Source organism: Leopardus geoffroyi, chromosome B1, assembly GCF_018350155.1.
Source record: "Leopardus geoffroyi isolate Oge1 chromosome B1, O.geoffroyi_Oge1_pat1.0, whole genome shotgun sequence".
In the NCBI taxonomy this organism is placed as follows: Eukaryota; Metazoa; Chordata; class Mammalia; order Carnivora; family Felidae; genus Leopardus; species Leopardus geoffroyi.
The window spans coordinates 133,252,134-133,278,423 of NC_059327.1; the positions used below are offsets into that span (position 1 = coordinate 133,252,134).

The window sequence follows — 26,290 nt, forward strand, 5'->3', positions numbered from 1 at the left end:
GATATTACATAATCCTAGTTGATAAATCAGTGTCAGGGTTCAGAGAATTGATTCCAGTTTTGAAAGAATCTCTACTGTGGGTAAAATGTTATCAAACAGCATCACATGCTACAGAAAAATTGTTCATCAAAAGAGGAATTAATCACAGCAAACTTCATCATTGTCTTATTTTAAGAAATTGTCACAGCCACCCCAGCTCTCAGCAATGACCACCCTAATCAGTCAGCAGCCATCAACATTGAGACAAGACCCTCTACCAGCAAAAAGATTACAACTCACCAAAAGCTCAGGTGATGGTTAGCATTTTTTAGCCATAAAGTATTTTTTAATTAATGTATATGAATTTTTTAAGGCATGTTATCACATACTTAATAGACTATAGCATAGGGTAAATATAACTTTTATGTGCACTGGGAAACAAAAAAAAAAAGTATTTGACTTGCTTTACTCTGTAATATTTGCTTTATTGCAGTGGTCTAGAACCAAACCCCCAGTATCTTCTTGTATTCCACCACTCCCCTGGCTATATAATTGAGCTAATCTTGTCTGCCTAGCTTCCTATTCCCTTAGAATGAGTCTTTCCCAAAAAATCCTTGGCTCCTCCTAAAGGGCCCACCCCATTCATCCCTCAGTACATGTCCAGATTTTTCAGTAGTGCATGAAACTAAGTTCAAACTGAACCTACAGAACAGAGATTAGAATTTAATCACAAATAGGAGTTACATGTGTTTTTGCAGGTTTGTTAATGTCAGCAGGGAAGAATTAAAACCAAACAATCACAGATCATTTGTTACTTGTCTCATAGAATTTATTTTACTTAATCGGACTTTAGCCATTTTCTATTACCTGTCCACCCAGGGATGTTGTAGGAAGTAATAAAATGAAATGTGATATTGCAAAAGCATGCGGATGCTGTTAGGGCACCATTTTCTGCTTTACGTAATGTCTCATATATTCTTTCTGAAATTATTTTACATTATGAATTTTACCGCTAATCATATTTTCCTCCTTCCTTTGGTCACCCAGTTTAGAGTCACATCTGCAACCCACCTGGTAGTGGCTTGAATTGTGTTCCCTCCAAAAAAATACGTTTGAGTCTCAACATCTGGCTCCTGTGAATGGGGCATTATTTGGAAATAGCGTCTTTATTTTTTTTATTAAAATTCTTTTATGTTTATTTATTTTTGGGAGAGAGGCAGAGGCAAGTGAGTTAGGGCCAGAGAGAGAGGGGGACACAAGAATCTGAAGCAGGCTCCAGGTTCTGAGTTGTCAGCACAGAGCCCATCATGGGGCTTGAACCCAGAAACCGTGAGATCATGACCTGAGCTGAAGTCGGACGCTCAACTGACTGAGCCACCCAGGCGCCCCTTAATTTTTTTTTAACATTTATTCATTTTTGAGAGACAGAGTGTGAGTGGGTGAGGGGCAGAGAGTGAGAGGGAGACACAGAATCTGAAGCAGGTTCCACACTCTGAGCTGTCAGCACAGAGCCTGATGCAGGGCTTGAACTCACAGACCACAAGATCATGACCTGAGCCAAAATCAGACTCTTAACTGACTGAGCCCCCCAGGCACCCCTGGAAATAGGGTCTTTGCAGATGTAATTAAGTTAAGATGAAGTCATACTGGATTTGAACTGACCTTAGATCCAATGACTGGTATACTTAAAATAGAACAGGGGCATCTGGGTGTCTCAGTCGTTTGAGCGTCTAACTCCAGCTCAGGTCATAAGCTCGCAGTTCATGAGTTTGAGCCCCACGTCGGGCTCTGTGCTAACAGCTCAGAACCTGGAGCCTGCTTGAGATTCTGTGCCTCTTCTCTCTCTCTGCCCCTCTCCTCCTGCCCCTCTCTCTCACTCTAAAAAATAAATAAACATTTAAAAAAGGAAAGAAAGAAAGAAAATAGGACACACAGAGGTTCAGAGGAGACACTCAGGGACCAAAGTCATGTGAGGATGGATGCAGAGATTGATAAAATGCTGCTACAAACCAACGTATGCCAAGGATTTCTGGGAGCCATTAGAAGCTAGGAGGAGGCAAGGAAGGACTCTTCCTTAAAGCCATCTTAAGGAGCATATGCCTGTTGACACCTTGATTTCAGACTTTTATCTTGAGAACTTTGAGAAAATAAAGTTCTGCTATTTAAAGCCACCCAATCTGTGGTAATTTGTTATGACAGAGCTAGAAAACTAATATATAACTCTTAAAACTTTATAGAACCATCTGATTGGTATTTCTCTAACCTAATCTAACCCCTTTTATTTCTGTTGTCTCAGTTTTCTTGGTTATTTATTTGTGTCTTCTGTAGAGCTGCCTCTTATTTTCCCCTCTCTCTTCTTCCTCCCTTGCCCTTTTTATCCTCTCCCCTTTTTTTCTAACTTCACTTCTGCCCCTTTATTTTCTTTTCTTCCTTTCTCCTAATACTTTTTTCAGTGGGCTATCCTATTTTTCCATTCTGATTAAAATCTACGTTCTGGTTTTATTGACTATAGTTCCTCTTCTCTGTAGGAAGAATATACTTCCCCACGCTGTTAAGCTCAGGTGTGGCCACATGACCTGCTTTGGTCAATGCGATGTAGTCAGAAGTGATATGTATCACAGTCAGGCAAAAGCTTTAAAACTAAGCGTAGTTTGCCATATTTCTTTTTCTTCGTCAAAGGGAACTGATTGATCAGCCTGGATCCCAGAATGAAGGCAATGTATAACGCAATTCCAATAGACCTACGGTAAACATGTAGCATGAATGAAAAATAAACCTTTGTTGCAAGTCCCTGATGTTTTGGGGATATTTGTTATTGCAGCTCAACCTATCCTGATAGATACTATTTTTTTTTTAAGATTTCATTTTTAGGTAATCTCTACAAACAACATGGGGCTCGAACTCACAATCCCAAGATCAACAGTCACATGCTCCACCAACTAAGCCAGTCAAGTGCCTGCTAGATACAGTATGTTATGTTTGTTCCATCCTCTTCTTCCTAACCTTAAATGGGTCAAATCTTCCAGAGCTCCCTTTTACCTAATGAATAAGAGCCAAACTGCTTAGACTGACATAAAATTCACCTCACCCTAGCCAGTCTTTCTCCTTTTATTTTTATTCCTTTTGCTTTGAAAGTTATTATGAGAAAAATAGCAGTTAATCACATTAACTGCATTATATTTAGCAAAATACTATGCATATTTTGCTATTCTCTTGCTTATTGTTTCCATAAGTCACGCCTCTGCTGAAGGCCAGATAGAGAGTATGACTAAGCCCATAGAAGAGCCAGGCTGGGAAAGGATGGCTAACGTCCTGCAAAAACCCATGGTCAGAAATTGACCCAATAGGTTGATGACCAAGACAGCTGAGAGATCTGAAATGGTTCAGGGCCAGGATATGATGGTAGTGCTGGGAGACGTTCAGGGGAACGTCACAAGAAGTCAGTAGCTAAGCCAGAACTGAGAAATGAGTATGGGTCCCAGAAGTAAAATCTTAGGGAATTAAATATAAAGGTATGAAAGATAACGGGGTGTTAATGGACTGAATTGTGTCTTCCCCAAAATTTACATGTTGAAGCCCTAATCCCTAATGTGATTGAATTTGGAGATAGAGCCTTTAAAGAGGTAATTCAGGTAAATGAGGTTTTAAAGATGGAGCTCTAATCTAATATAACTGGTATCCTTTTAAATATTATTTATTTATTTGGGAGAGGGGGTTGCAGAGAGAGAGGGAGAGAGAGAATCCCAAGCTGTCAATGTGGAGCCTAATATGGGGCTCAATCCCATGAATTGTGAGACCATGACCTGAGCCAAAATCAAGAGTCCTTAACCAACTGAGCCACCCAGGAGCCCCTGGTGTCCTTTTTTTTTTAATTTGTTTAATGTTTATTATTTGAGAGAGACAGAGAGCAAGCAGAAAAGGGGCAGAGAGAGAGGGAGACACAGAATCGGAAGCAGGCTCCAGGCTCTGAAGTGCCAGCAAAGAGCCCTACGCAGGCCTCGAACCCACAGACCGTGAGATCATGACCTGAGCTGAAGTCGGACACTTAACCAATTGAGCCACCCAGGCGCCCCCTTGATGTCCTTTTAAAAAAAGGAAGAGTCACCAGGATTGTGTGAGCATAAAGAAAAATCCATGTGAGGACACCAATGAGAAGATAGCCATCGATAAGCCAAAGAGAGAAGCCTCAGAAGAAACCACCCCAGTGAGCACCTTGATCCTGGACTTGCAGCCTCCAGAACTGTGAGAAAATAAATTTTTGTTAGACAAGTAAGCCACCCAGTCTGTGCCATTTTGTTACGATAGCCTTAGCAAACTAATACATGGAAGGAGGAAAGTCCTACAGGCCAGGTCCTGGGCAAAATAATTATTGAAACTCTGCTTTCACTGCACTTCCTACCTTCATCCATACGCACTTCCTACCTGGAGCTCTCCACTACTCCACAGGAATCATGCTCCTTTCTGACAATGAATGCATGTCCTGTGTCTTAGACTGCTAATAGTCAGGAACTGTATTTCTCTCACATCACCCAGAAACCAAAAAAGCTTATTCAGTGCTTAAGGATTGATTAATGTGTTCTCTGTTTACCTAAATCAGAGGTTCTTAAGTTCATGGAACCCCGGGGGGGGGTGGGTAATTCATAAATGTATTTTAGGAGCTTGCCCACAGCTTTTGTCAGATTCTCAAAAGGAATCTTAGCACTTAGCATTTAGTTAAAAAAAAAAAAAAAAAAAACTTTGATGTTGGCTTTTGTGAGACCCTTTTGACCAATGCTGATGTTATATGGATCAGTTCATATGTAGTAATTGATACGCTCTTTATTTGTCAAAGTTCTCCAATCACATTTAGGCACTGGGTAAGTTTCTCTGGCTTTTGTTTGTGTTGTGTTGTTTTGTTTTGTTTTGTTTTGTTTTGTTTTGTTTTGTTTGAGGGGGGTGGGGCAGAGAGAGAGGGAGACAGAGAATCCCAAGCAGGCTCCATACTGTCAGCGCAGAGCTCTATGTCAGCACAGAGCCCGAACTCACAAACTCCGAGACCATGATGTGAGCCGAAATCAAGACTCGGATGCTTAATGGACTGAGCCACCCAAGTACCCCAAGATGCTGGGTGAGTTTCTAAATCCGATCTACAGCTCCATCTGTTAGGTGGATATTATAGGTTTATTGTCTTCAGCTTCATGCACTGTAAACTATTTTAGAAATGACAGCCTTAGAAACAATAAGAGTTTGGATATCTGCCCATGAACATTCCTAAAATAAAGCCATACTTAAAAGACATTGTAAATTCAAAGTTTTTTTATTAAAAAAAATAATACTCTGTTATCTAGTTATAAGAAACACAGTCAAAATTCTCAAGATTTGCCACCTACAAATGAACTCTGTACCTATATATTTACACTTAAGAGATAAATCGCATATTTTCATTTAAGAGATGTAGTTTGCATTAACCAAATTATTTTTATGTTCATATAGATTCCTTAAGAAATTTCACTTTGATCCTTTCATAGAAATGTAAAATATCAATTTTAGTATTAGAAAAAAGTATTTTTGTTGAGCAAATTTTTTTCCATTGTCCTCTAGCTCAAACTTTCCCTACATTCTCAGTGAATTGATGTAATTACCTGAAATCAATCTCATAAAGCTATCTCAAATAAATAGGGAATGTGGTTAGAATAAGAAGTCCATATTTGGGCTCCAGAGAAAATTTCCATAGCCAAACCAGGGAAAATCTTCAGAAATGCTTATCCTACATACCCTGCAATAGTACCTCATCCCCGTGGCCCTCGGGAACTGTTGGAAAAAATGGTGCCTCTGTCTCCTCCACCTCTCAGACCCAGATGTGCACAGAGGCAGAGAAGCAAAGTCGAACACAGACCACTCCTTTGATCCTGCCTCTGAGGAGACTGCTTACACCCTAGACCTTGGCTAAGGAAAAACATCCCATTGTCTGAGGCAAAAGGACATCACGTCATTTCATCCTGTGCCTGCAAAGGCCGTTAGGAACAAGTAATCCTGATGGTAGAGTCGTGAGACACTTCCCAGCTGCGCGGTGACTTGTTTTCGGTTCCTAGGCAAATTGCCCAGTTTCCTCTGCTTCCAAATTTCCCCAACTGCAAAACAGAGATAATTATTGTTACCTTTCTTTTGTGGTGTTCTGACAAATAAATAGGGCAAATGTTCCTAAAGTGGCTAGAGACAGTTGTCTGAGGACATATTTGCCTACAACTGTAGGTGGGGTGTTTGTTTAGTTTTGTTGTCATTGTTTTGCTTTTGGCCTGACTTTGGCATAAATGTAGAAAATCTAAATTAAATTATAACCATTCATTTGAAGTTAATGGAGCATTTACAGTCTGCAAAGCACTGTGCCAGGAAGAAGGAGCACATCTCTACCCTCAAGGAACTCACAGCTCACTCAGAAGGAGGTATTATAGCCTGTAGTTTGAGTAACACAAGCATAGCAGTTGGCCAAGGTAGCTGGGTTGGAATCCCACTCTTTACCTTTACGAGCTGGAGACTCTGGAAAAATCACTCAGCTACTAAGCCTAGGTTTCCTCCTATAAACCACAATAGCTAACATTTGAGCATCTGCTGGGTGACAGGAGGTGTTCTGTGCATTTGTATTTACCTAAAACTCAGAACAACTGCCTGAGATAGATATTATTCTCATCCCCATATTTGTATCCCCCATCTTATAGATAAGGATACTGAAGCTTTGAGAGGTTACATAATTTGTCCCAGGTCATATAGTTGGGAAGTGGTGAGGCCAGGATGTAAACTCAAGCTGTGTGGCCTCAAAACATGCAGACTTTACCACTTAATACTACACCACCCTCAAATGGGAGCATACTCACCTCATATAAACGTGTGAGACTCAACTGAAATAATGCACATAACAAACTGTTAGCACAGTGTCTGACACACAATAAATGTACAATAAATGTGAGAGTAGCAGTAGAACAGATTAGACACAAACAACCAGAATGCCAAGTCAAAAATAAATGCATAACGCCAGTCTATTTCATGAGAATATTTCTTAACAGATCAGTCATTATACTGGGGGGGGGGGGGGCGGTTAGTAGGGAGTTGTGTGGGGAGAATAATAGTCTGTGAACCGCAAAGATTTCTGAATCAGCATACAAGTGATCTATAATATGAATGAGTGATGCTTCATATATACATAAATCCCTGAAGGTCATTTAAAGAAAGTTTGAAGTATCTGAAGTACCCTGCTATGATTAAAATCGAGAGTATATTCGTGAGACAGTTTCCAATTAAAAAATTTAAAAATGCATCTGCTGCAATTATTCTTCTCCCCTTCCTTAACCCCCCCTCAATTTCCTTTAAGAAACAACAGTAGAGTTTCTTTTCAAAGTCTTAAAATAAAAAATCCCCAAAAAAGGGATCCTGCTTGCTTTTAGAGTTATTTGAAAAAGGGGGAAAAAAAAAAAAGCATGAAGAGCCACGTGCTTCTCTTCTGGCCAAGTTATTAGCTTCTGAGAACAAGAGCTTGAGGGGAGGACTGTTAACCCCATAGTCTCTCTGGCAGAATGAGCTCTTTCCCTGTTGGCTTGCACTGCCTGGAAAGCTCCTCGCGCCCTCGGAGAGGCCAGCCTGCCGGAGAACTGCAGGAATCTGCAACAAAAACGATGACAGCCTGAAATACCCCCAGTGCCAACCTCCACATTTGTCTGTCACCTCAGACCCTGACTAGTTGACAGAGCAGCAGAATTTCAACTCCAACAGACTCGAATGTGTGTCTGGGCAGAGAAGCAGAGCTAATGAGGGAAGAGATTTTTTAAAGTGTATTGGGTATTTGTCAAACTTTTATTTCTTGGCTGTGTGCAAAGAGAGGATTCAACTGCAATTTTGTATCGAGGCTCTGGGTCCAGCCACCTACTTGAAGGTAAATTTTAATAAGTTTACTGTATCATCTAATTGCATTTGTTATACTACACTGCATGATCCAATGAAGATGTCTAGTATTTTTTTCCTAGGACAAAGCCATTTATTTACAAAAAAAAAAAAAATTTGTGTGATTTACAGAAAAGCTACTTAGTAAGAAATTTTAACTCTTGTATTCATGTTTCCTTTTCTTCTTCAAGATTATGTAGTAAGTAGTAATAAATGATGGTTTTAATGAAGACCAAGAACACAAATGTAGAACTGTTGTTGGCCAGATTAGCATTCAGATCTTGGTGAAGTCTGAATCTGGAAATGTGTTTAATAGAAATATTTTACTGAGTATATTAAGTAAATCATAAGGGAAGTAGTTTAAAAAAAGAACTTTCAAATCAAAGTAACATGTATGTTTTCCATGTTTAAATTATCTGAAATTATTTCATCACCACCACTGTCCCAGTGTGTACCTACCAGCAATATAGACATGGAACATTTTGCTTTTCCAAAAGGCAGGAAAATTGCTGCACTACTATAATCTTCTTTTATTGTTTTTTAGTTATTATGACTATTATTCCTTTCCTAATTCCCTTTTATACTTTTATGACTAGCTGTCTCTTGTCTCCCTCCATTGTTTTTTAAGGTGCACACACATAAAATTTCTCTAATTCCTGATGATGTCCTACTTGGGGAGGGAAGGAGGTAGGGAAACCAGAGAGCTGAGGAGATTATGGCAAATCCTATATCATACGGTATTATCATTCTGGCTCTACTAGAATAAAACAATAATGTACGTCATGCTCACTCATTCCTCCTAGGTATTAGAGGTCCCCCTGCAGGAGAAAACCATCCTTTCAACTGTAGATGGGTACTGTTGATACTATAACCAAGCAGTACTGAGGAAAGACTGTCTCTTTTGCACTGCCTTTAATCTGCAAAGAGGTTAAATATGTCACCTTGGCATTGTGTCTGAGCTTTCCTCTGGCCCACTGCCTGACTGCACTGAATAGAAATGTTCACTCGATCCAACTCAGCAAAAATCTTTTTAATAAATTCTCCCCTCTCTCTTGGATACCAACTTTTTTTGAGTTCGGAGCTTATTCATCTAAACTTTGGTGGTAGTGACTATTGTTAACCATGACTGTTTAAAAAAAGGACACGCCTCTTAGGAAAGATTTAAGTTTATATTTCTATTCATTCAACCAGATCTAGCAAAGAAGAGCAATCAGTCTGTTTCATCTACTTATCATCCAATCAACTAATGCTACTTCCCAAATTTTTAAAAAGAATGCGTACATGTTATTCATGAATCTTGCCTTTTTCCTTTTATGGAATTTCTGTGCACCTATTTAGCAATTCCTGAGGTTTCTTCTCCAGGTCTTTTGGGGTTCGATCCCCAGTACTTTCTCATGTGCAACTTCACTTATCAACTACATAAAAATAAATAGTGATGACAAGAATGAAATGAACAGTGATGTCTCTAGACAACTCCAGAACACTATTCATTTCATTTTCTCTTGACTATTATTTTTATTCCATTTAATAACAGTATACAAATATTTGTTTGTTTATGCTTTTTCCACCAAGAAAAACATAAACAACTGCTGTTAAAAGACTTCAGGTGCCCTTTTCCTTTACATGTCCTTCTGGAACAGCCTTCAGTGAAGGGGAAAGGGGCCCCATAAATCCAGGAGAACTTCCCCAGTAGACCTGGCTGCCCAAGAGATGGCCAGCTAAGCTGGGGTCTGGTTCACACAAGGCCCACAGGGCATCTGCCAAAGGCTGAGCTTGCACTGATAATACCACCTGGGCCTGGTTTTTGTGTTGGGCATCAAAAGGTACACAGAACTCTGGGGGACAGAATGTGCGGTCTCTAATAATTGTAGGAGATGGTGTAATAAAGTAAGATCATGAATTCTGGAAACACACAGACGTGGCTTATACCTGGGCTTTACCAGGCTCTGTGACTTTGGACAAATGAGTCTTTGAGCCTCAGTCCCCTCATCTGTGGAAATGAGGATCATAAAATTATTTGCCATTTCAGAGATTTGTTATGATAATTAAGTCAAGAAAACCCCTATGCCTGGTGCATATGAAGCAATCAGTTAATCATAGCTAATAATGAAAACACCACCCTACCTAGGTGTCCCAACTGGAACTCTGTAAAAAGGAATTTACTCTCGGTTTTCCCTCAAGGTTTCTTAGTTTACCCATCTATTAAGCAAGCAGTGATAATAATACCCACAAATGCAGTTGTTGTAGGAGTTAAATGAGATGTTTTTAAAATACCAAGTGTAGCACCTGGCAGAGTGGCACAGCGTGAGAAAGTATTCAGTTATACACTTGAAATGATTTTTCTGATAACAAAATTGGGGATTGAGAAGGGAATATTCTTTGAATTGTCTTTTTTTTTATTCAAAGGAATGGAAAAATAAATCTGAATCTACTGTACTCCCCTGGGGGGGGGGGTTGCTCTACATGAAGTATTTATTACTGTGAGTCTTTACTGCTTCATCAATTAGTTTCTTCTTAAGGACCAAGTCCAATGAAACCAAAGGGAGTTTTCTGTTTCAGATTGCCATTAAGAGAGTGAGATGAAATGCTGCTTTGCACTTGATTCTGTTTTATTGGCCTAGTTGGACAGGGGAGAAGGCCCCCAACATTTCTCCTTTCTTATCTTTTCTAAAGGCAAGAATAGGGGTTTTGACTTGCTCCAGGGGTATTTTTTCCTTTCTAACTGAAATTCAAACGAAAGGGTTTGGGTTTTGTTTTTTGTTTTTGTAAACCTCTCCCCCTGTGCTCCTAGCATTGAAATGTCAGCTGCTTTTTCTGGCTACATGTAGCAGGAGCAGCCTGTCGTCATAGCGATGAAAGGGTATAGAGAGACTGAGTTTCATGACCCACTCTGTGAAATAACTCTTAGTCTGCTCTAAAATCCTTCTTTAGAAATGAAGTCTCCAGTCTTGGCTTGTTTCCTTCCTATTATGCAACCAACTATGTACACCAATTGGAGTAGCTAAATGTTTTCTTTAGAGATTCGATGAATAGGTGTTAAGAAAATGAACAAGAAAGCTACTAAAACAGTGACCAGTTTACTCTGGAGTGCAGGGGGAGAACTACTGGGAAGGCAAAGGAAGAGAGATAGAAATAACCTCACTTCAAAGCACATACTGCACAGCCCAGAATAAATCCATTTTCCGAGTTCCTGCCGGCTCCTCCCATCTTCACAATGCACCACAGTACAGTGGTTATCCAGGGGGATTCTGGGGCGTCTACCAGGACTTGCACCCGGGCACTCTCTAGTGTTTTACCTTACACACTCTTTGCCTCTGTCTTCTCATCTGCAAACAGAGATAAGAATAGTCATGAAATTGTTGTGGAGATTGAATGAGATAGTGTGTGTAAGGCTCTCATTACAGTATGTGACCAGTGGTCAAGGTTAGCTGTTAGGCTTGCCAGGCCCCTATATCCCTTATTTGTTAGATGGGGGTAACAGCTAATTCATTGTCAGATTAACCGAAATGATGTGTGTAAGTGCTCAATAAGTAGTAGTTCTTTTAATACTTTTTAATACTTTTAATAGTCTTTTAATACTTGTCATCGCTATGTCCAACTTTTTTTTTTTTTTTCAACGTTTATTTATTTTTGGGACAGAGAGAGACAGAGCATGAACGGGGGAGGGGCAGAGAGAGAGGGAGACACAGAATCGGAAACAGGCTCTAGGCTCTGAGCCATCAGCCCAGAACCTGACGCGGGGCTCGAACTCCCGGACCGCGAGATCGTGACGCTATGTCCAACTTTGATGGAAATAGCTTTTTTTTTTTTTTTTTTTAAGAGAGAGCTTGGGCAGAGTAGAGGGGCAGAGAGAGGGGAGAGAGAGTGCAGGCTCTGCTTCCCGTTCAGCATGGAGCCCAATGCAGAGCTTGATCCCAAGACCCTTAGCTGAAATCAGAGTCAGACACTCAACTGACTGAGCCACCCACGTGCCCCAGAGCTAGCTGTTTTGAACTTGGAATTTCCCAATGAGTAAACTGTAATGAATATAGGTGTCAGAATTATCATTGTATAAATGTGAACCATTGAATTTCTAAAGAAAAATAAATAAATAAGGGTTTTTACATTTATAAAGAAAATTCTCATCTTGATTAACAGAGTAAAAGGTTATTAAAACATCTTTTATTAAGATGCTTTGCATTAAAGCATCTTAGTGTTTTAGTCTCTCCAGTGTTTTCCAGACCATGCAATTATGTCAATAAATAATCTTATGTCTTGAAAGACTCATGCATTTCAATGTTCTATACCATGAGAAATGCCAGAGATGCTGCAGGAGTGAATATAGAGAGGGCTGTGCTCTAGTGGCACTTACTGTGTAGTTAGGGAGACTGTCATTAAGTAAATCATCACATTAATAAAAAGTGCTTATGCCCAAACATAAGGTGACCTTGAATACAAAGCCATCTTTATTTTCCTAATGAAAAGATTCTCAGCCAAAGTCCTTGGCCAACCTAAATGCACAAACGGGTAGTAAATTGTAATATGTACTTAGAGGATACCTAAGATCTACTCACTGAATCCACTCTGTAATTATCTAGTACAGACTAACGCATCATCAGTCCTCCGCAAGTTGTTTATAACACACTTCTTAAAAATCTGTGGATGCTGCAAATTGGATCCCTAAGCATAAATTCTCATTCTATTTATTACTTCTTTGTTTTTTCCAGCCCTCTTTCAAGGCTTATTTGAAAACACTTGAGTTTGTAAAGTGTGGTTTTCTAAAACTGCGATTTTAACACTTGCAATAATGAAGTCATACCTCACGAATAATTACTAAATCTGCTTTAAATATCTTTACCTCCTTTTTTATTGTCAAGATGACCATCTTAAGCATGACAAAAATAAGCATTGCTTGAGATCATTTCAGGCTGTTTTCCTGAAACAATACTTTGTTGTTCAAAATGAAGTCATTGAGACAGTGGTCTTTAATGTGAGAGATCTCAGAAGCACTAAAATATAAAGCAAATCCCTCTTTTTTATAGCATAATTTGGGGGATGAAAAAGTCACAGTATATTTGAATTTGTATTGTATATAATCATCTGCTGAAATAAGTGTTAAGAGGGTAAAGCACCTTTGTTCTAAGAAAGTATGTTTAAGGAGCCTGACCTCTGCCGAAGGTCACTGATGGCTGTTTTGATCTGAAGGCTAAATAGATGTTACTCTGTGGTGTCTCTGTGTGTGCTTGTGTATGCTTGTGTGTGTGTGTGTGTGTGTGGTGATTGGGGCAAGTGGGTGCTGGCAAGAGAATTCTAACACTGTGACACCTTGTGCAAAGACCCCGCAGCAAGTGAGATCATGGTCTATTTGAGGAATACAGAGAAGGCCAGCTCCTCTGAGAGCAAAGAGCAGAGAGATGGGAGATGCAAATCCTAAGCAACTCTCCACAATACCCTCTTCCCTGATCACTAAGCATTTTTATTATCTGCTTGATTCATGTTGAACTCTTGTCAAAACCAGGTTGGACTCAGTGCCCCAACTGACATAAACCGTGTTTATCCCTCACTCGGCCCCACATGATTGTAGTAGGTTTGGTTAGGAAGGATGACGGTGAGTTGAAGGTCAAAGCTCCAGAAAATCTTTATCATTCACAGGGCTGGGTCACCTTGATGTCAGATGGTGACTCAGCAGAGAACTCAAAATAGAAGAACATCTTTTTTAATCCTTCAGATGACTTTAATGTCAAGCTACAGAGCTCTCCTAAGAGACTCATTAATACTTTAAAAGCCCTGAAGCATCAGTGTTAACTCTGGATCGGGTAACAGTATGTATATGTTAGCCAAAATGTGACTAAAGGGTTTGCTCTCTAATAATAAAAGCTTTGACTATTATGTAAAGACAGGGTGAAGGAAAATGATCTGTTTGTGATTGATTATGAAATAACCATGATGATCATTTTGTTTACTACATTTCCCTGAAAGGAAATTTTTCCACAGTTAAAATAATTACTAAAAATAGCAGCCTACAGGCTTCCTCTGATATAAATGAATTCAACAGAAGATATACCTAGCCTTATTTAGAAGCATGGATGTGCATACTCTAAGAAATGATATGCCAATAGTAAGAAGAAAAATAGGGAAAATGGTCAATGCAAACCTCTCCTTTTTCTAGGATATATGGTGTGTCTTTCTCAGTTTGTTGGACTTTAGACAAGGTAAGATGAACAGATCAAGTAATCATAATCTGCCTTGAAAACCAAAAGTGTTGAAGCAACGTTTGTTTAGTTTCCTTGGCCTAGAAGGGAAGGAGGAAGACTTGTAAGTTTGGCTGGGACTGCCTAAGAAGAAGCCAAGATCTAGGGAGAAAGGGGGCAGTTCAGCTGCCTGGGTAACTCCAGGCAACAAGAGGGAAGTTCAGTTAAAAAGACTTCAAACAATAACTCCCAGCACTAACATTTCCAAGGAGTCATTTACACAGCCAATAGAAGAGCTAGAAAAGAATAGACTCCAAGCCTGTTCCTCCTTTTAGAGGAATGGATAGCTGTTTACACTAGTTCATTGGTCAGAGAGCTTGTTAATGCTTAAGAGAAAAGAAAAGAGAAGGGATATAAAAAGAAGAGGTAGTGACACGAGAAGTGCCAGGTTGAGAAAAATGGTTACAGTAGGTAGATTTAAGCAGCAAGATGACAGCAGAACTTCGAAAAGAAGACTTATTTTTTTAAGTTCAAATTTAAATTAGTGCTTTAAAGTAATAAATTTATTTAGTGTTCTAAAAAACTTTAGAAGCTAAAAAGAAATCAAATACAAAAATCTACTCTGACCCAATCTTACTCTAATTTAAACTTCTAGAAAATACCCTAGAAACCGAAATGCAACCAATTACAGATAAGAACTCAAAACGAATCAGAGTACCCAAAATATATTCTGGTAAGTTTGTGTAAGTTCACTCTTAAATCTAGATGGAGGATGATATTCTCGGGAGTGCCAGACTTTAGGTGCCCTTCCTTTCTCTGGGAGATAGAAATTGCAGGACATCAAAAGATAGACCGAGTGTCAGAGGGTTCCTTTTAGAAATGTTCCACACCAAATGCAGTGTCCAAGCAATATTTACCTATCGCATGCACTGCTTTCCACCCTCAATCTAAAGGACCAAACACTGGTCTTAGAGGCCAGAGAGGTCTTTGCTCCATCATATGGGGTTGGATGATACACACATGGCCTACTTTGCCTGTGCCTTTCATTAATCCCTTCAAGCTTAGCTGGGCTACCTTCCCAGCTAGAGGAAAGGATAACCAGGCCCTTTTCCTTGTTTTTCCAGGGAGGGAGCTTGTAGACCTGCTGAGAAATCTAATTACAACCTCCTTTCATGGTAAAATCCAATTACAACCTCTCCCATGGTGAAAGCCAATCCTTTTGATACAAAAGGAAGCCAAATAAAGGGGCTTCAAGCAGCGGGTATGACTGTGTTCTGCTTTCTCTTAGGCAACTATGCAGAAAGGTTGCAGTGACCTTCACTTGCTTGAGTAGGAACAGTGGTCATAATCTATTACTACTCCCATTCTCATAAGAAGGAAAAATATTTTCATATCTGATGCTGGAGTTTCTGGGGATTTTCTCAAGCATCTATTAGTTGACCAAAGCAAATTTTGAGCCTCTCTCCAGACACATATTTTTGATTCAGTGATGGGGTTTTGGAGTGATGAGAGTTCAGAGCCAATGGCCAAGAAAGAATTCTTGAGACATCTTTGGTACAAAAAGGTGATTTTATTAAAGCACAGGGACAGGACCCATGGGCAGAAAGAGCTGCACTGGGGTTGTGAGGAGTGACTGGTTATATACTGTGGAGTTGTGAGAGGTAAAGGCAAAAGGGAGGCCTCCAGAGGGACTTTGATATGCTAAAGAGAACTCCTAAGATACCTGAGGCCTTGCTATTGTAGAGCTGCGGTTGTTTTCCCTCTAGCAAAGCATTATCATTAAGACGGTAGGGGGTTCCTGGAGAAATGTTATACTCTGTATTTACCTCAAGTATTTGTCAGTGGGCTGCAGGTTATGAGGAAATTTCATTTTACCTGCCATTTCCTTCTTGTTTTTGCTCCCCAAGTCACTATAGAGGGGAGGGTGATATTAAGGGCTCCAGGAAACTGAGTCTATAGGTTTCTGGAAGTTAAGCTATTGATAAGATTGCCTTTTTCTTATAATTCACTAAGATATTTGTAAACTGATAGAGACTCCTGTCCTGCATGATTGTGACCTCTATCAGTTAATCATTGGTGTTCTTTCCCTTTCCTTTGTCCTTGGGCAGCCAGGAGTGCCTGAAGAATGTAGCATACATCCCACCCTGGGCGGGGAGGGGGTTGGAATTGGTGCTAGCTTGTGCTTTGCCCTCTGCTTGCCTTATGGTCCCTCATCATCAGCAAGATGACTTTTTTTTTATTGAATTTGGAATATGTTAAATGAACAACAAAAAAAAGTAGTGAATTATTTAATCTAATATCCTCCTATAATCTGTTCCTGACATCTTTGACCTCCTATGCCACCCTGTCAGCCACCTGTTCACTTGAAGATAATGAGAAACTGCAGCGCTGCTTACAGAAGTGTCACCCAAATTCCTGAAACCTGAATGAGATAAACAGAGACAGTTCTCAAAATAGTCATTTGTGAAAATACTATTTTACAAGTACCTGGCATAAGTCTATAATTGCTGAAACAATAAAATTTAACCACATTCGAATATCAGTCTACACAATCACTATAGTCACAGAATATGTATAAAATCCAGGTTTTCAGCTTATCCAAAAACATGGGCAATTTAGAAGGAGCATCCAGTTATCTAATAGGTTTTTAATCAGATATGTATGGAGTAGTGGGTTTTTTTTTTTTAATTTTTTTTTTCAACGTTTATTTATTTTTGGGACAGAGAGAGACAGAGCATGAATGGGGAAGGGGCAGAGAGAGAGGGAGACAGAGAATTGGAAACAGGCTCCAGGCTCTGAGCCACCAGCCCAGAGCCTGACGTGGGGCTCGAACTCACGAACCGCGAGATCGTGACCTGGCTGAAGTCGGACGCTTAACCGACTGCGCCACCCAGGCGCCCCAGGTTTTTTTAACAGGATAAAGTTCACCCTAGGTTCAGATAAAGTGCTACACCCATGAAGTTAATATAAGTACATAAAGAAGTATAAAATCCACCATTTAAAGATTCTCAAATACCTCTGAAAGCAAAACATTTTTACTATACTTGATTCAACCTCAGTTACCTAATCATCTATTCCCTCTCTCTCTCTCTCTCGCTCTCTCTCTCTATATATATATGTATATATGTAAATATATATGTGTGTGTGTGTGTGTATATATATATATATATATATATACACACACATATATATATATATATACATATATATATATATATATATACACACATATATATGTAATTGCATGTCAGTGAAAACCTCTAACTGGTTTTAAGACACATGTTTACTCAGATCTTCATGCTCTCTTAGCCCACTGGATCATTTTTAACTCTCAAGCCATTAGTTCAGAGGGTTTTCTCAACCTTTCATTGAGGACCAAACAACTTTGAGCTAACTCTAAATCAATGCATCATTCTGTTGGAATTCAGAAGAATCAAAACACAAATGCTGAACCCCAAGTGTCTTCTTTCCCTCTCTTTTTCTTTCTTGATCCCCAATTTTAGCACATAATAGTAGCCTTCAAGGACCTCACAGTGGAGTGCAAGTTAAGCTCTTTCCAGGAAAACTTTTCAGTAATTTCCTAAAATATAGGTAAAGGAACATACTACAGGCTTTTGTTTTAAACTAAGAACGCTTTTGGTTTAAACCTTGGTACTCCCAGTGATCTTGCATTTTAGTAGCTTCTTAGGTATGGGGGCAGGGAAGGAGTACAGCATTAGCTCACTGATAAAATCAACTGATTGATGTCCCCTTGTAATCTGAAAACAATTTAAAGTGATTGATTTCAAAAGCAAATGTTTTCTTATAATTTGAAAAATACTCTGGGTAGAAACATACAAGGTTACTATAGTCTGAGTTCTGGATATGATTGACTTCTTTTCTTTCCCACAAGGTAACGGACAAAAATCTAGCCTATGTTTAATATATGTTTGGTTCTTTGTTTTATTTTTCTCAAATCCTCTGTGTTTGGATGGTGGCCACAGTAAGGTTTGAGGTTATAGTCATGGCTGGAGGTGGCTGACTCACCTCACACTTCCCAGCATCATGATAATAGGGCTAATAGCTCTAAAGATCTGTAGCCTAGTTATTGAATGTGGTGTGTACATTTTTAGTGTCATGAAACCAAAAATAGTCATTGTCCAAAAAGAATTAACAACAGATTCCCTTGTACAGTATTATTCATCCAAAATACAACTTTGTTTCAATTTGGCTAATTAGACTACTCTTGATTAGGCAAATTTCTACATGTTCCAGGACTAACCACCCAAAAACAATGGTTTTAGAACAGTGTTTAAAATGTTTAGTCAGACTGAACTAATGAGTTGGATTTCCTTTGGCATAGAAAAGACTGCATAATGGAGGGGAAAAGAGCAGAGGGACTAACTTACTTTCTAAGGTTTCAGATTAATCCTGGTGTCAACCTTCTAGAGATTGCATGACAAGAAAAATGGGAGAGGACTATAAAGTGAAAAAAACCATAGGTACTCCCAGACCTAGTTGTCCATATTTGTTTCTAAAACTCCTTGATTCACCCTTCAAAAATCAAAATAAAGATGATTTTGCTGTGATTTTATCAGCAAAATCATCTTTATTGAGTGCTGATCACATTTGAATACCTTGTAGCTTTGGGTTCTCTCCAAAGATGAGGACTGCTATGCTACATTTAAAGAGAAAAACATGGCGATTCCTGGGTGATTCAGTTGCTTAAGTGTCCACACTGGGCATGAGGCTGACTGGATTGAAGCCTACTGGACATGAAGCTTACTTCAAAAATTAACAATAATAGGGGCGCCTGGGTGGCTTGGTCGGTTAAGCGTCCGACTTCAGCTCAGGTCATGATCTCACAGTCCGTGAGTTCGAGCCCTGCGTCAGGCTCTGTGCTGACAGCTCAGAGCCTGGAGCCTGTTTCAGATTCTGTGTCTCCCTCTCTCTCTGCCCCTCCCCTGTTCATGCTCTGTCTCTCTCTGTCTCGAAAATAAATAAACGTTAAAAAAAAATTAACAATAATAAACATAAAGAAAAAGAAAAATGTGCCCCAGCTAAGGCAATGTAGAGGAGGAAAAAGCTTTTCCTCACCCTCTTATATTCAGTATTTGGGATCTGCAAATTAAACTGACAAAAGACAGATTAACAGGAGAAAAAAGTTCGTTCATATGCACACAGAAGCCAACAAAAGTAGCTGGCTCCTTAAGCAGGTCAAGTTTAAGGTTTATATAGATAGCTAACTTCAAAGGGGAAAGGAAGGAGTAGGGGAAGAAACAGCATCTGTGAGAAGGACAAAAGATTTTTTAGCAAAGACAAGCGTTTTTAGAACAAACTGGAGATAAGAAACTTTGTGAAAATGTTTGTTTATACAAGTATAAGTGGCCACAAAACTCTCCTGGAGAGGAATTTGTGGCAGGTTTACTCTTGGTCTCTCTCCTGGGAGTACAATCTGCCCTCAAGAGGGAATTCATGGCAATGTCTCATTTCTCAGAAGTTTCTGCTTTTGGTCAGATAAAGGAAGCTCCAAGAAGGTTTCTTTCTGCATCTGTTTAATCTCAAATGCCCTTAGCATCGAATAATCTTCATACCAACAAAAGTTCCAAGTGGATCCCCACAGCAACTGTTGGACAGACTTGAAACAGGGCAGCACTGGGGAGCAGGAGGCAGCTTTGTTGGCAAAGGATCTGAAAATATCCAAACCCACGAATACTAAATTTTGAATCAAGTGTTGTGTGGTCAAGGTTTCAGGAAGGAAATGACAGATCCAGGCCAAAAAAATTGAATTTGGGGACTTGAGAAAATGTATAATGGGATTATTTATCAAGGTGTGGGCAGGGTATAGAGAACCTGCAAGGGGTTCTAAGAACAGACTGATAAGAACTAAATTTGTTCATACCATGGGAGGGAGCATTTTCTGAACCCAGACAGAAAATGCTGCATGGAGAGGATCACTGAGAGGTGAGAGGGGCTATGACCTTCAGGAGAGGGACATAGTCACAGAGAGGGCACTGAGAAAACGTATACCTTGATTTTGCTCTCCTCCTTCGCCCAAATTTCTCCTGCAGTGCACTCCACTGGCTGTACCCAACAGAAACCATCAGGCAAGAGAACCTGATGATGCAATTCACAGGCCCTGGGATAGGTCAGGGTGGAGAAGAGTGGAGAGTGGATATGGTGTGCATCTGGAGGAACAAATGGAAGGTTTCTAGATTCTGGGGGGAAAGAATCTTTTCCCAGTGTGGGAGAGGTAGAAAACAGCTGTAGACCAGCTGTGTCCTCTCCTTGCTTAAATGAATCTTTTGGAGCTTCCTCTCTGAAGGCCTAAATATGCTTTGGTTTTTCACCCTATTTTCAAAGAATTCCTCAAATCTCAACCATAAAATTCATTAGGGTTATTGTATCTGCTTCTTTCAGAGAAGACAGGTAATGAATAACATTGCACCACTGGGGCAAGCAATTGTTCTCCCTGTTTAATGTGTTGGACCTCGCCAAAGCACATGAGAAGCTTCAACCATGTGCTGAATCCTGGAGGGACTTCTACTTGGAGTGAGTGCTTTCATTAGTGGTTCACACAAGAACTACTCATCAAAGCCCACCATTGTTCCCCAGCAGATCCCAACACCATGAGAATGAGGCTACTTGGAACTGCTCTTAGGTATGATTTACTGTTTTTCTTAATCCTGGAAGAGAACTACCCCAGTGAATAGTTCTTGGTACATTCACAAAGCTGAAAGCACTTGAAATTCCTCTCCCAACTAGCAGAGCTTAACAACCAACTTACTCTATTAACAAAAGGGAGACATTTTCCATTGAATCCAAAGAGGTTTTATATTATGCTGGTAGAGTTTAACTAATAAGGGAAATTCAAATAAGAATAGTCAGAGCAGAAAGTTAAGAACCTGGCATTCAGGGGAAAATAATTCCAGGGACGTAGGGAATAAAATAAACTGGGGGGAGGGGGGACGGGTAGAGAAAAGAACTAAAGGCAGAAAAAGAATAGGAATAATATGTCTGATCACATCATGGGCTAGGCTTCAAAAGGTGAATTGTCATGCCATTAACAACATGAAGCAAACCATTCGGATATTATTAAGTCTGCAATATGACACATGCCCCAAGCCTTCAGGTAAGTCATACTCAGGAGTAGATTCAGAATTTGTGAACCAAAAGTTTGCTGTATGTGTGGGGACTTCTTTTTCCAAATAGAAAAATCAAAATTAAGTGTAGGACTTTGTAAGGAGCCCATTCAAGTGAGGAGCTCTAAAGCTTAAGCTTCTTAGCTTCGTAGTATATCCACCTCTGGCCACACTCAAGTATCTATTACCCCAAATGATATACAAAAAGATGAGGGCAGGAAAAAAATAAGTATGAGAAAACCCTGCATGCACAGAGAAAGAAGAAATAAAAAGACATTTATCATAATATTATCTGAGCAAAGAAAAATAAATATGGCCAAAATAATTTCTCCCACTACACCATTCTCAAACAGCTCCAAAAGCAAAGCATTTTTACTATACTTGATTCAGCTTCAGTTATATATATCATCTATATGATATGATAGGAACCAGAGGAATCATAGCCTGAGATTTACTAAAGTCAGAAGACTTGACCTTGGGGCGCCTGGGTGCAGTCAGTTAAGCACCCAGCTCTTGATTTCAGCTCAAGCTCCATGTTGGTCTCCACGCTGGGCAAGGAGCCTGCTTAAGATTCTCTCTCCCTCTGTCCCTTCCCTGCACACACTGTCTGTCTCTCAAAAAAATAAAAAAGACTTGACCTTGTTTATAGGTCAGTAAAAACCTGTAACTGATTTCAAGATACCATGTTTACAATGGCATCAAGTCAGTGGAGTGTGTGACTCTTGATCTTGGGGTTGTTGAGTTTGAGCCCCACATGTGAGTGAGTGTAGAGATTACCTAAAAATAAAATCTTCAAAAAAAAAAAAAAGACACCATGTTTGCTCAGATCTTCATGCTCTCTTAGCCTGTTGGAATCATTTTTAACATAGGCAACAGTGGAAACTTTCAGAAGGGCTGGCAAATGCCTGAGGAAAAGAAAAGAGCACAGCCTCCATGGCTCCATCCTATACGGAGTTATGAAATGAGACCCAGTGAGATTAGTGAGTGATGAGTGGTACAATAAGATGAGGAGATCTGAGAGGAATGATGAAGAGGTGTGGAAACATGGCTATTGCACAGCCTTGCCTAAGATAAGCCTGTGAGATCCTCTAGATAATAATTAAAGTAATCTTTCAATTACACATTATAGAAGAGGGAGAATGTACTCATTTCTCCTGAGCTGGAGAGAGAGAGAAATCTTTGAGAATGTCCCTGAAAAATAATTCCATCTTCCATGACTCCTCATCCATGACTGGTCACAGTGGTCCAGAGCTCAGGAAGCTGTCACTGAATGGATATGCCTTGAGGTAGAGGTGAGGCAATAGGTAGGAATACATGGATGATTCATAGAGAAACATTTAGTGTAGTACCTGGCATATAGTAAAATCTCAAAAAATAAAAGCTAGTATATTATTATATATAATAGTCAATGATAAAAATCTTTTTTTTTAATGTTTATTTTTGAGAGAGAGCGAGCAGGGGATGGGCAGAGAGAGGGGGGACGCAGAATCTGAAGTAGGCTCCAGGCTCTGAGCTATTAGCACAGAGCACGATGGCGGGGCTCAAACTCATGAACCTCGAGATTATGGCCTGAGTTGAAGTTGGATGCTTAACCAATTGAGCCACCCAGATGCCCCAAAGCCTACTTTTTCAATAAAACTATATTTGGGTGAAGATAAGTGATGCTACTACTACTGACTATACCTGAGTGCTATTTCACTCAAGATATTTAATATTCTGATTATGTATTGCTGCTTACACATTTAGTGACTTAAAACAATAACCATTTCATAATGTCTCAAGCTTGTGTGGGTGTGGAGTTTGGGCAGGTCACTCAGAGGTACTGAAATAGCAAATGAGCTACTCTGGAGGGTCCTAGGTGGCTGTGCTCACATATGCTATGCCTTTGCAAAGACAGATGGAAAGCTGTAATCTGCAGGCACCATTGAACAGTGTCTTCGGTGGATCGAGTTTCCTACAAAGAAGATCAGGCCTCCCAAAACAAATATCCCAGAGATCTAGGTCAAAATGCCAAAGCTTCTTATGAGCCAAACTCCAGAGTCCTCAGACATCACTTCTGCCTCAATCATATGGTCAAGTAACTAAAGTCAGTCCAGATTTAAGAGGAAGAGAATTAGATTCCACCTTTTTACAGGAGGAACAGCAAAGAATTTACAGTCATCTTCACTGTACTGTAATGTTTATGTGTATTAAATAAGAAATGGTAGAAATGGTCTTAAAACAGCTACCCATGTAAGCTGTTGACATTCATGGATGTTTAGTTCTTAATGGGGAGACCTGTTTCTGCCGTGCTAAATATTTCATCTGGCTGTTTGTTTCCATGCTGCATGGGCTGGCCAGTAGAAGAACTTCAGGCATATGAATGTCAAATCCTGCATTTCCCCAGAAAGGCCATTCCTATAAAATGCAGTCTAGCTATCATCTTTTAAAATTCCAAATGAGGTTCTCCTGAAAGTTTGGTAATGAGACACTCTGCTCCTAACAGAGGAAAAAAGCTCGCCTCAAAGTTCCTTATCACCTCTCATCTCTAACCTCTTCAGACCCATGAAAAGAAACAGTGGTACAAAGGAAAGAAAGAAAACACTTAAGAACTCTAAAAGGATGAGTTAAAGTCTCAGTGAAGCATTAATTATTGGAGTTATTAAGCCATTTTTCCCTCATGAATGTTGTAAAGAAATGATACCCTTCATTTCATTTTTTACAGGTTAAATCATCAAATGACTATATGGTCACATTGGGTCTCAAAACAACCCTAGAAGGTAAATAGGAAAGGTACTATAATTTTTCCTACTTTGTAGATGAAGAAACCAGTGACTTGACAAAAAGTCTCCTGGTGGGGCGCCTGGGTGGCTCAGTCATTTAAGCGTCCAACTTCGGCTCAGGTCATGATCTCACAGTCCATGAGTTTGAGCTCCACATCAAGCTCTGTGCTGACAGCTCAGAGCATGGAGCCTGCTTTGGATTCTGTGTCTCCCTCTCTCTCTGCCCCTCCCCTGCTCATGCTCTGTCTCTCTGTATCTCAAAAATAAATAAAAACATTAAAAAAATAAAAATAAAGTCTCTTGGCTGGCAGATGCAGTTCAGGTCTGGAACTTAGATTCCAATTCTATACCAGTGTTCTTTCAGCCATGCCAATGTCTCTGGATAGACTCATTCAGTTGGGCTAAATAACGATCTAATTTCACATCAACACTCCATATTTAAGTCTTCAAGACTAATAACTTTGTATTCAAAAATTTGTCTCATTTCTTCATTTTTCACCAAGAGTTTTATTTGTTCTTTCTACAAAAAGGACATTCTGCATTTTGTAGACAGTGCACACCAAATTTGAATGCCTCAAAATATGTGACTTTTTACTTATCCAAGATTAAATGGTATTCATCATACTTAGCAAGGACATCATGAATTTCATTTTCAAAGTACTTTGCAAGCATCAGCTAATTAAGCCTCCCTGTAGTCTTCAGTGTGACAGTTATTTTCAAAATATCTCTCATTTTCCAGGAAAGTTCTCTATTCTGTCTTATTTATACAAATCAGCACATTTGTTCAGTTCTTAAAATAAGCTAAAGGCTGTGAAATTATTTTGATCAGTGTGTGGCAAATACAATTAGCTCAGTGAGACAAAAATGCCCAGTGACTGGTCTGAAGGACAACATAGGACACAGCACAAGAACTCGAGGCCTTCTACATTCTGGATACTAGATTGTTCCACGAGGTCCAGTCTTTAGAAGATAACACTGTTATCTGCTTTGTAAGTGAAAATTTGAAGGGTGCCTGGGTAGCTCAGTCTGTTGAGTGCTGTTGATCTCAGGTAGTGAGTTCAAGCCCCACATTGGGCTCCACGCTGGATGTGAAGCCTACTTTAAAACAAAACAAAACCAAAAAGTGAAAATTCAGGGTGATTTCCCACTTTGGTCATTCTAAATGACACAGTTATATTCTGTCTTCATATTTTGTTTTTTACTTCAGGATGGAAATAAACATGAGACCCTTAAAAAATAGTTCCATTCTGGACACAGTCAATAATCAGGGATCACATAGGAGATGTTGAGTTGATGGTCAAAAAACCTGCACAGTTGGCTGACAGAGGTCATGTGACAAACTCTATACTCGCTCCAAGTCTTATTACATCTTCCCACAGCTATGCCAAGATTTTCAGCACTGTGGTAGCCTCCTATGGGCTAAAGCCAATGTGAAAATACCTCTTACCTGAGGCTAGGAAGACATTAGTTCAGGAATATCCTTTTCTCCTAAGTATGGATTAGAAGCATATAGAAAACTAGAATTTAAATATGTGTTATATAGGACAGGTTTGTTTTTGTTTTTAATGAGTGAACTAAACATAAACATGTTTGGAACTAGGTCTCCTGGGCAGTTTGAGATCACCAAGGAGAAGAAGACAGGGAACAATGGAGGGAAAAAGCAAAGGAACACTGAAGATTCATTTCCTTTATGTCATACTTAATAGAAGACATAAATGATTATAATAATATTGATGAGATGCACAAGGCAGGGCAATGGAAATAATAATTACTTACATGTGCCTGTTACTTCAGAGTTTGCAAACAGCTTCTCCACCTCAATGATTCCCATTTTTTTAAGTTTGTTTGTTGAGAGAGAGAGAGAGAGAGAGAATTTCAAGCAGACTTCGTGCCGTCTGACACAGAGCTTGAACTCATGAACCGTGGCATTGTGACCTGAGCCAAAATCAAGAGTCAGATGCTTAACCGACTGAGCCACCCAGGTGCCCCTCAATGGCTCTCTTTGACATTGCAGGGAATTGTTATTTTCATTCTATACATGAAGTTTGGAGAGATTAAGTAATTTGCTCAAAAGTAGTATTTAGTACTTGGCAGAGCAAGGGCGCAATGCCCGAATCTCTGATTTCTTGTCTGCAGCCAGTTCTGCAGCCATGTGAGAACCCTGAATTCAGAGTCCAAAGCAGTGCATTCTAATTGTTCACCTCTTTTTTTTTTTGAAGTTTTATTTAAATTCTAATTAGTTAACATATGTGGTAAATTTGGTGTCAGGTGTAGAATTTAGTGATTAATCACTTACATACAACACCCCAGTGCTCATATGTGCCCCCCTTAGTACCCATCACCCATT

General features: G+C 39.6%; 2 protein-coding genes across 7 annotated transcripts in view; one reads left to right on the plus strand and one right to left on the minus strand.

The window, feature by feature from the left end:
• Positions 1-5,256: 5,256 nt before the first annotated feature.
• NUDT9 (nudix hydrolase 9) overlaps positions 5,257-26,290 on the minus strand; it is a 103,263-nt gene continuing 82,229 nt past the window's right edge. For 3 of the 5 annotated variants that reach the window (XR_006711304.1, XR_006711301.1, XM_045473376.1), the window contains one exon: positions 7,778-11,216. Coding sequence is in view for 1 of the 5 variants with exons in the window: in XM_045473376.1 (XP_045329332.1) it covers positions 11,188-11,216 (29 nt within the window). In the remaining 4 variants the exon portion in view is untranslated. Of the gene's footprint in view, positions 6,090-7,777; positions 11,217-26,290 lie in introns of those variants that run through there. The other 2 variants (XR_006711312.1, XR_006711307.1) reach the window with 2 other exon arrangements.
• The window catches only part of SPARCL1 (SPARC like 1), a 50,402-nt gene continuing 31,891 nt past the window's right edge, over positions 7,780-26,290 (plus strand). Inside the window, exon 1 of one of the 2 annotated variants that reach the window (XM_045473342.1) lies at positions 7,780-7,882. Coding sequence is in view for 1 of the 2 variants with exons in the window: in XM_045473338.1 (XP_045329294.1) it covers positions 23,907-23,940 (34 nt within the window). In the remaining variant the exon portion in view is untranslated. Of the gene's footprint in view, positions 7,883-23,891; positions 23,941-26,290 lie in introns of those variants that run through there. The other variant, XM_045473338.1, reaches the window with a different exon arrangement.